The sequence below is a fragment of the Rhinatrema bivittatum genome, chromosome 2, assembly GCF_901001135.1.
Source record: "Rhinatrema bivittatum chromosome 2, aRhiBiv1.1, whole genome shotgun sequence".
In the NCBI taxonomy this organism is placed as follows: Eukaryota; Metazoa; Chordata; class Amphibia; order Gymnophiona; family Rhinatrematidae; genus Rhinatrema; species Rhinatrema bivittatum.
In genome coordinates, this window is record NC_042616.1 from 504,989,522 (window position 1) to 505,000,307 (window position 10,786).

The 10,786-nt window shown below is 44.7% G+C and overlaps 1 protein-coding gene across 6 annotated transcripts in view; it reads left to right on the forward strand.

The window, feature by feature from the left end:
• PHACTR1 (phosphatase and actin regulator 1) overlaps positions 1 to 7,672 on the forward strand; it is a 647,384-nt gene extending 639,712 nt beyond the window's left edge. For all 6 annotated transcript variants that reach the window (XM_029590673.1, XM_029590669.1, XM_029590672.1 and 3 more), the window contains 2 exons: positions 3,605 to 3,681; positions 7,486 to 7,672. In XM_029590673.1, coding sequence (XP_029446533.1) covers positions 3,605 to 3,681; positions 7,486 to 7,501 — 93 coding nt within the window. In that variant the 3' untranslated portion in view covers positions 7,502 to 7,672. The remainder of the gene's footprint in view (positions 1 to 3,604; positions 3,682 to 7,485) is intronic.
• Positions 7,673 to 10,786: the final 3,114 nt, after the last annotated feature.

Consider the following 10,786-nt stretch of genomic DNA (forward strand, 5'->3'; position numbering starts at 1 on the left):
ATGGTAGCCTATCCAGGGCAAAAAACTCTGACTTCCAGCCACACTGAGGGCAGTGTTCAGACAGCAATGTGAGCAAAACATTCCCCATTTGCCCAAATGGCCTTGAAAACTGTCCTCTAGACATTGACGCTTCAGGGTCATTGCTTTGGTGTTTTCATGTCTGGCTGTGAAGAGGCAAGACCTGCCTCCTCCCTCACATCACAGTGCCTAAGAAGCAGAGTAAGACCCTGGGAGGGCTTCTAACCTCATGGGACTTAGAGCACTGTGCAGGGCAGACAAGGGTCCTTCACAGTCAATTAAACAGCAAATGAGTCCAGGGAAGGGAAATCCTTCAGCCACTGAGCACAGTTTTCCTTCAGCCAGAATGATCTTGCAGTCACGTTCAGTTAAGCTTATTCTGACAAACAGCAATGGATTGAGACCTGGCTAACAAAGTTTAAGAGCTTGAGGAAAGCCCTCCAAGATCGCATGGGCACATCAGACACTTTTGTTATTCTGCTCTTGCATTCTGGAAGAGAATCTGAGGCATCAGTTGTTTGATGCCACAGTGGGGAAAGCAACCCATTATGATATAGGGACAAAGCATCATTTGTGCTGCCGGCCTATAACCCCTCTTCCTCCCCCATAAAGAAAAGATAGGGCTTGTGATGTGAAGACTGAAGCTTTTATATGTTTCTGATCACAGGGAAAGTATTGCTACACAAGTTCAATTAAAGTAAACTTAAGGAACAAAATAAAGTTGGCGAGTGCATGCTAGAAGCATGACACACAGGAGCATCTCTCAAGTGAAAGTCAGCACGGAGGACTGAGACTAGAAAAGATATCAGGCAATTGTAATTTTGCACCCATTGGAACCAAAATCACAAGTTCCTGCCAATGTCTAGTTTTGATTCCCCCCCCCCCCCCCCCCATGCTAAATTTCAGCCAAGATGCGGCTGGACGGATGAGCAGACAGACAGATGCTCTTGCTTTAGTGAAATGCGCCTAAAAATGAACCTGAATAGAAGAAGGTACGAAGGATAAGAAATCGAGGCTGGTAGCAGAAAATGTTGAGGCCGATATTCAAAAGCCATTTACAAGTATAACTCAAAAGTTATCCAACTAAATAGCTAAACCAGCATAAGTTGGGGGCCCTCTGGGAGCAGGCAGGAGGCATTTCGGGGAGGAGCTTAACCCATGTAGCTAACTCTGGTTGTGCTGCTGACCTGTCCTAAATTTAACTGCATAAACATACGCGGCTAACTTTAAGATAGCCGGGTATATTCAGCGATGCAACCGGATGGGTTAATCCGGCTAACTAGTCAAGCCGCTAAGCAGTTCAATATTGACCCCCCCGTTTGACCCGTGCTAAGTGTTTTAGAGTTGCTTTTTTGCAGCTGTCTCTGTGGTGAGTCTAAAGCAGTTGGCTTCCTTGGAGCGTACAGACGGAGGCGGGGGGCAAGCTTTATGAGTTGAAAAATGAGTCATCTGCTGAGGCTGGCGGAGGTGCAGATTCATTCAGAGGACGAGCTTATGGAGCACGGAGCCTCTATACAAGACTGATTCAGTCACTTCGTTGAACCTGTTTAAAGTTAAGATGGAGGGTTAATAGTTTTAGGGTGGAGCAATTTCCAGACTCTCCACTCTGGGGGAAAGCCCCCTGGTTATTTTGTGCCAAGTTTCATAGAGGAAGTGCACGTGCCCTTTCCCTAAGGAAGTCGTCACAGGTACGAGGGCTCCACAGGCTTTTTGCACCCACTTTTGCTGCAGGTAGATTTTTTTCTATGGAAAATCTGGCACGCAGACTCGAAAATTCAGTTTCCATGTGTTGTTTTCCAGTGTCACTTAAATCATTCCCCTGCCTCTCATGGTCGCAGGTAAAAGCCCACATATTACTAAACACTGCTCCTACTTTTAGCCATATTGAGGGAGGGAAGATCTCAGACAGCTAGTTTACACCCCTAAATCGGTAAATGACTTGGAAAATTGCCCTCTTACAGGCCGATTCAGTAAAGTCCGCGGGAGAGCGGGCGAACAGGCCACTGGCCTGTGCGCGCGATACAGTATTCAAATGAGCCCCGGCGGTAGAAACAGACAAAAGGAGGCGCTAGGGACACTAGCGCGTCCCTAGCGCCTCCTTTTTGACAGGAGCGGCGGCTGTTAGCGGGTTTGACAGTCGACGCTCAGTTTTGCCGGCGTCGGGTCTCGAGCCCGCTGACAGCCACGGGCTCGGAAACCGAACGCCGGCAAAATTGAGCGTCCGGTTTTCGACCCAACAGCCGCCGGCTGACTTCAAATTTTATTTATTTTTTTTTTTTTAAACTTATTTTACTCTTCGGGACCTCCGACTTAATATCGTCATGATATTAAGTCGGAGGGTGCACAGAAAAGCAGTTTTTACTGCTTTTCTGTGCACTTCCCCAGTGCCAGAAGAAATTAGCGCCTAACTTTGGGTAGGCGCTAATTTCTGAAAGTAAAATGTGCGGCTTGGCTGCACATTTTACTTTCTGAATCGCGCGCGAATACCTAATAGGGCCATCAACATGCATTTGCATGTTGAGGGCGCTATTAGGTTCGGCGGGTTGGACGTGAGTTTTCTGCCCCTTACTGAATAAGGGGTAAGGGAAAACGCGCGACCAATGAAAGGTTACTGTATTGGCCTGCTAGTGGGTTATTAGTGACTATTCAGATTTATTGAGAATTGAAGGGAACTGAGCCAAGGATTTCATTCCGATAACCACCGTCAGGCCAAGAAAGAAATTATTTTTTTTTTTAACCTGAGGAATGTAATTGATTGTAATTCTGCAGGATTCCTCTAGATCACTACAGACACTTCTCAAAACACTGAGTAGTGTCAAGAGGGATGAACTTAATGCACCAAGCTGTGTACGTCACCACCCGCAAGCAGAAGCTGGGTTTTGTTAACCGTAGAAGGGATTGTTTGTTTGGTTTTTTTTAATCCCTCATGGAGCAAAGATGAAATGTCACCCTTCATAATTAGAATCTAAAACACTGAGGGCAGAATTAAGGCAAAGATCGCTTGTGTAGCAGTTACTACCAGAAGCACATTGTTGGGCAGGCTGCATGCATCACTGGTCTTTCTCTACCGTCGTTACTATTGTTATGTGCAGAGCTGCGGCCCTTGGCCATGTTGGACGCCGGAGTGGACGCTTTCTCTAACACCCACTTGTTGGCAGGACCTGCTAACAGCTTTTCACCACAGCAACACCCATTTGTATAATAAACTGTAAACTTTATTTCATGTACAGTATTGGGGAAACCCAAGGTGACAGTCTTACATTTGTTTGCATTGAGGGGGTGGGAAAGGCTGTGGAAATGATGGGAGAAATGAAAGGTCTTTGGAACAGCAAAGCATAGATGATCGGTAATTTTACGGCAGATTTTACAGTTATATACAGAGGCCATTTTTTCTGTCTCTCTCTTACCTAGACTGTTTTGCAGTTCCAAAAAAAGTGTTCTTATTTTCCAGTTGGTAAAGTATTTATGAAGTGTCCCCGTGCACTGTCTCCTCCTTTCAAGTGGAGACATCTCTATGGAAAAAGAATCTCATTTTTGGTTTTTTTACTTCGGATCTGCCTGCCTAAAGATTACTTTTTATTTCCAGGCTGCCATTCGAAAAGAGCTTAATGAGTTTAAAAGTACGGAAATGGAAGTTCATGAATTAAGTAGGCATTTAACAAGGTTAGTATGCAGAATTTCTCTTTGTTTACAGTCTAATAACATAAGAAATGCCGTGCTGAGTCAGACCAAGGTCCGTGAAGCCCAGCAAACTGTCTCCAGCAGAGGCCAGTCCAGGTCACCTTTATCTGTCAGATCCACAATAGTTGATCTATTTCTTGTCTCTCACTTCCAGGGATAAGCGCTGACTTTCCCAAATCTATCTGGCTAATAACTGTTTGGACCTTTCTTTCAGGAGCTTGTCCAGGCCTCTTTTAAACCCCACTGTGTTAATTGCCTTGACCACATCTTGCGGCAACAGATTCCATAGCTTGATTTTACGCTGAGTGAAAAAAGACTTCCTATGATTTGTTGCTGGTTTCATGGTGTGCCCTCCTTGTCCTAGTATTGTTTAAAAGGGTAAATAGCCATTCCCTATTTACCCATTCCACCCCACTCATTATTTTATGAGACACTTCTCCAAGCTAAAGAGCCTTAATCTGTTTAAGCTTTCTCCATAAGGGAATTTTCTAGCTCCTTTATCATTTTTGTCACCTTTTCTGTACTTTTTCTGTGTCCGCTATCTCTTTTTTTTTTTTTTTTTTTTTTTAAATGGGGCGACCAGAACTACACATTTTATTTTATTGTAATTTATGTAAAGAAGATTTACTTTGTAATCCTCTTAGCATGAGTCCATTTTAAGTGGAATATAAGTATATGTAAATAAATACACGGTGCTCAAGGTGTGGTCGCACCAGGAAACTATACACAGGCATTATGATATTCTCAGTTTTGTTCTTTATTCCTTTTCAAAAAATCCCTGACATTCTGGTTGCCTTTCTGACCGCCACCACACACTGAGCTGAAGATTCCAAGGGATTGTCCACATGGCCTCCACGTTTCTTTGCCTGGGTGGTGATTCCCAACGTGAAAGCCAGCATCGTGTACCTAGAGTTGGGTTTATTTTTCCCTGCATGCATCACTTTGCACTTGTCCGCATTAAATTGCATCTGCCATTTAGAAGCCAGTCTCCTAGTATCACAAGGTCCTTCTTCAGTTCTTCACATACCGCTGATGTTTTAGGGGTAGATTTTAAAACCTACGTGCAGGCGTCCATCTGCGCGCGCCACCCTGCGCACGCAAATGGACGCCCGATTTTATAACAGGTGCGCGCGTGTTATAAAATCTGGGGTTGGCGCGCGCGCGCAAGAGGGTGCACACTGGTGCATGTTGCGCGCGCCGACACCCACGGCCTTCACCCATTTCCTTCCCCCTACTTTATCCTTCCTACCCCTTCCCACCACCTGGCCCTATTCTAACCCCCCCCCCCCCCCCATCCCATTTCTTTAACTTACCGTTTGCGCCTGCCTTGGGACAGGCGCAGGTTGCGAGCGCCGGCACCCTGCCGGCATGCGATCTCTTGGCGCAGCGGCAAATGGCTGCTGTGCCGGGGACCTCTAGCTCCGCCCCGCTCCCCGCCCCTTTCCCAAAGCCCCGGGACTTTTTCTGTGTCCGCTATCTCTTTTTTTTTTTTTTTTTTTTTTAAATGGGGCGACCAGAACTACACATTTTATTTTATTGTAATTTATGTAAAGAAGATTTACTTTGTAATCCTCTTAGCATGAGTCCATTTTAAGTGGAATATAAGTATATGTAAATAAATACACGGTGCTCAAGGTGTGGTCGCACCAGGAAACTATACACAGGCATTATGATATTCTCAGTTTTGTTCTTTATTCCTTTTCAAAAAATCCCTGACATTCTGGTTGCCTTTCTGACCGCCACCACACACTGAGCTGAAGATTCCAAGGGATTGTCCACATGGCCTCCACGTTTCTTTGCCTGGGTGGTGATTCCCAACGTGAAAGCCAGCATCGTGTACCTAGAGTTGGGTTTATTTTTCCCTGCATGCATCACTTTGCACGCGTGATGCTTTGAAAATCCGGGCCTTAATGATTTGAAACAATTTTGTGTCATCTGCAAACTTGGTCACCTCACTTGTTGCACCTTTCCCCAGATCATTTATGAATATGCTAAATAGCACAGGTCCCAGTACAGACCCCCCTGGGGCACTCTACTAACAACCTTTCTCCATTTGGAAAACTGACCATTTTGTCCTGCCTTCTGTTTCCTGTACTTTATCCAGTTACTACTCCACAATAAAACACTGCCTCCAATCCCATGACCTCCCAATTTCCTGAGGAGTCTCTCATGAGGGACTTTTTCATACGCCTTCTAAAAATCCAAATACATTATATCAACCAGCTCACCTTTAACTGCATGCTTATTTACACTTTCAGATTTCCTTTTGTAAAAACCGTGTTGGCTGTCCTCCACTAAACCATGACTGTGTATGTGGTCAGTAATTTTATTTTTAAGAATAGTTTCTACCATTTTGCCCGGTACTGACATCAGGTTCACCAGTCTATAGTTTCCTGGATCAACCCTGGAACCCTTTTCAAAAATTGGCATTACAGTGTCCACCCTCCAGTCTTCTGGTTGTTTTAAATGACAGGTTGTAAACCACCAGAAACAGGTTTGTAATTTCAGGATTGAATTCCTTCAGAACTCCTGGCTGAATACAGTTTGGTCCAGGTGATTCACCACATCCTTCAGTTTCACCGTGATTTCATTTACTCGCTCAAAGTCACCAGCTGGTGTGGGTATAATTTTAGTCTTTATAAGCGATGAAAGGGAGTTGATTTGTACAATGCAGCTAGCAGAGACTGCAGTGTCCAAATCATCTCCTTTTGTTAGAAATTTTCATTGCTTATGAGGTCTAAAATTCTTTAATGATATCAGTTTTACAATGAAAACCTCTGAATGTTTCTGTAAGACCACTCCCGACCACAACCCACCGGTCCCGAAAACTCACCCCAAATCAAAGTGCCCCCCCCCCCCTTACAATGGTCCATATATTGAGTGTCAGGCTGAGCCTTATAAAGAGTCTGTCTGTCTCTCTCTCTCTCCCCCTGATGTTCACTGGACTCTTACACCTCCCTAAAAGATATGTGTAAAACATATGCACGCTGGCTGAGGAAAATTAGGGGTTACGCACCTCAGTGCTGGCCCCTTTTCCTGGACGCACATACATGAATGTACGCGTGACCTTCCCAGATATTAAAATTTTGCATAGCTTCCGTGCAGCCTACTTGAGAGCGTGTCTGGCCATTTTTTGGGCGCGCAAGGCTTTTAAAATCTACCTCATAGCTTCTGAGCATCCAGCACCGAATGACCTTTTAACCGTAGCTCCTTTCTTCCTCCCATTTAGAGAAACCTCCGCAATACATTCAGTCTCCCCTGCCCACCCACCTCCATCAGTAGACACTTGCTATATTTAGTTTTACGTTGACAATATCATACAACTGCTTGAAAAAAGATAACCGAAGCATCTGTGTGCCACTGAATTGCCCATGTCACTCGTGCACCACATTAAAGCTGTTTCCTCTTCTTGTAGCCACTTCCCCTGAAAGAGAGAGAACTAAAGAGACAAAATTAGACCTGAATAAAAGGAATGCATGCTAATGCACAGGAATGGGATAATTCATTATAAAACCCTTCCTTATGAGTAATGAACTTGTCTTGTACTGTATTAGCAATTACCACATTGCTCATTTGGATTTTGTTAGACTTCTCTGATGGGCTGGACAAATTAGTTGTTAATGAAGGTGCAGAACACAGTCGTAATTAAACTGCTTATAGTGTAAATGAGAAACACAACAATATTGTCACACTCTATAATATGCAGACTTGACAGGAATGAGATTATGTGAACCTAATTTCCTCAGTGCATTAATTTTCGGCCTTTCTTTTCCTCTTTATTTTCAGGTTTCATAGACCCTAGCACTGCGCTTCTGCCTAGGTACAATGCTATCTTCAAAAACTAAAAGGAACCACAAGTGCTGGGACAACTCAGTTCTCTGTTAACTTAAAATGTAAATTTTCTGAACTGCCTTTTTTAAGGAAAAAAAAAAAAGTGGTATTTATTATATGTGCAATGGGCACTATCTCATTGCCTGATTTGCCGGTCCTCAGCAGGGTACCACAGACCAGCTTTCCTGGTGGTGTGTGTGTGTGTATGTGGGCCCGTCACACTTTCCAGCAGCTCCTGCACTTTGCTGATGGTGATTTGCCACATGCCAGCGCTCCCCGTGGAACCAGACCCAAGGCCAAGAAGAAGGATTTGTCCTGGAAGTCATTAAAATGAGTTCAGATTCCACTGGAGAGAAAGAGACACACACTGTACCTCAGCCGTGCTATAAACATTTAAATACAGCATTCAGTTCATCAGTACCTTTCTGGGTAAATGCTGGAGCAGCAGGAGGTGGCCCATTTGGCTCTGCCTTTAACTTCTGTTTCCCAATTAAGAGGTAAATCGCCTTCCCTGGAGGAGTCTGAGGGGGTAATTGTCCAGCACCACATTTTGCCTAAAAGGAAAGGGTTTGGTTGCTGGTGGAGGATAATGGAGCCTATTGGAAGATGTTTCTCACGCTCATGGTTTCATATGTAAACTCATGTACAGTAACACTGTCTGATGGAAGCTTTGATTGTAAATTCTATTTAAAAAATCTAAGAAGCTGATACTCAAAAATGCCATTTTTGGGTTGAACTTAGGCACTTGATTTTTCAGCTGAAAATTCACCTAAACTTAGGGACCTAAATTTAGGCCTGCAATATATTTTCCTAGATTTATGCTCCTAGGTGCTGAAAATCAGTGCTAAGCACTTAATTTTTCCCCCGGCCTAACCCTGTTCCTATAGCTATCCAATCTTTAGGAGCCTAAATGTAGGGGCCTAGTGAAATTAGGACCTTAAATTTAGGCACTCAGCCCTAGTAAATTTTCAAAAGGGCCAATTTAGGGCCTAACTCCCAAAGTTAGGCACCGAAACCCTTTGAATATTGGCCTCTAACTTTTTAGGCATATTATTAAGTGCCTAGCAAAATGTAACATTTGTATAACTACAGAAATTCAGATAAACCTCTGCCTAGATCCAAAAGCAGATGGGATGTAGCTCATGTATGCATATATAGACAGTTTAAAACCTGGTTCCAAAAATAATCTCTCCACTAAACTAGACTGAAACTGTTCAGCAGGAACTGAGAGCCATTTTCGTGTTTCAGCAGTTTTGGTCTTGTTAAACAATTAGTAGATTTACTGCCATCTTGGAAATATGATCAAAGTCCCAAGCATGCTTGTTTTCAGTGGTTCATTACAAAAAAACCCCAATAATTCCAAAAAGAAAAAAAATCCTTCAAAACTTTAAAAAAAAATGTAAAGCATTTTTAGTAGCTTCGAGCCATATAATGTGTGGTCTAAACTATTAAGAAATAATAGCTTAAGGAGAACAGAGGGGAGGAAAGAAGGGTTTTCTGGCACGTGATCACTGCCAGCTAACACAGGAAAGACTGTTTTGCCTCCGAGGGTAGACAGCCCCATAAAGCCATCGCAATAACCTCTGCGCATACCCACAGCCGGATCTCTTCTCAGCCGCTGCACAATGGAAAGTCACATGCTCTCTGCCTCTCACCTGCCTGTCTGCAACAGCTGGAAGCAATTAGAAATAATGTTTCTGTGAGCAAGAAAAACAAAACTTGAAGTCTGCAAAGCTGGTTTCTCCGTGAGGTAAATGAATTTTTAAAAAACTACGTAAAATCAAGTCAGTTCTGATTGGCATTATGAACAAAATCTAGTATGACTGGAAGTCACAGAGCACACATAACTGAAAAGGGTCTTTCACTCTGGGGTTTTATTTCGAGCCTCCTGTCCATCAGGGCCAGTGGGGCTGGGACGTGCTGTGAGGGTGACACACCTGATCCCAGGGAGGAAAGGTGACTACCACTACTGTGGCAACCCCTACCAGCAGTAATGAGTGATGCTGAGGAATCATCTCCGGGCAGTGAGAGCTCCTCATGCTGCACAGGCTTGCCGTCTGGGGGGTGGAGGGCTTAAAGGGGGGTTGGGAGTGGCACGTGAGCACATGAAGGGGTAGATTTTAAAAGAAGCATGCACGGCGTACACGTGCGCCCGATTTTATAACATCCGGGGTCGGCGCGCGCAAGGGGGTGCACAATTGTGCACGCCGAGCCGCGCTGCCTTCCTCCGTTCCCTCCCCCTAACCTAACCTTCCCAGCCCTTCCCCTAACCTGTTCCCCCCCCCCCCCAGCCCTACTCTAACCCCCCCAAAATGTTTATCCTACCTTTTGCGCCTGCTTCTGGCCCCGCCCCCGAACTGCCTCTTTAGTAAAGCCCCGAGACTTTCACGCGTCCCAGGGCTTTTCACGCATTGCAGGGCCTTTTTAAAATAGACCCGGCGTGCGTAACCCTTTGAAAATCTGGCCCGAAGTGCATAAGCCTTGTGCACCAGCGTTCTCAATGCCAGGGGGCATAGTTCCGCTTTTTTCTTCTTTTTCCATTTTGAATATAGTCCCACTTGGTCACATATACATTTTTATTTCAAAAGGGCATTTAGTTCCTCTCTATTCTTTATTCTTTACTTGGCCAAGAAAAAGGTTTTAAAAGCTCACTGTTTCGCCTATTTAGGTGGGAGGCCTCGCTTAGCCTAAGATGCTGTGCTGGAAGCTTATCGGTGCAGGACGGCTGTCATGTCCCTTTTTAACAGCCAGACCTAGTGACCAGCCAGGTGAGCCTCCAGAACTGGACGGTTCTTCCAAACAGCAAAATAAAAAACGTGGTTTGGTCAGCAGCAGCAGGCACTGTGGTGTCAACTTAGCCTTAGCTCCGCAGAAGGAGCAGACGAACAGACCCGTTGACTCCTGCTGCTGAATGCCATATGATGCACCCATCAACCACCGAGCACGAACAAACCTGCCTTTGTAGTTAATTCCCACATGCTCAGAGAGTGGAGCGTTAAAAGAAACAGTGGATTACTGAACTGCTATAGTAAAACAAGAAATATGTCCAGATGATGCAGCAAAAGCGAATGGTAGAGTGGGGCTGATTTTTGTTTCCTATCAGTCAGGCTTCCTAAGACTTTTCAGATCAGTGCTATTGTTTTGACTCCATCACTGCCCGAGCATGTGCATCCACTTGGGATTTTGTGTGGATCTCTGCCATTTGTCCTTAGCAGTGCAGCTCTCGGCACTGACAGTTCTGAGATGAGGGCCTATC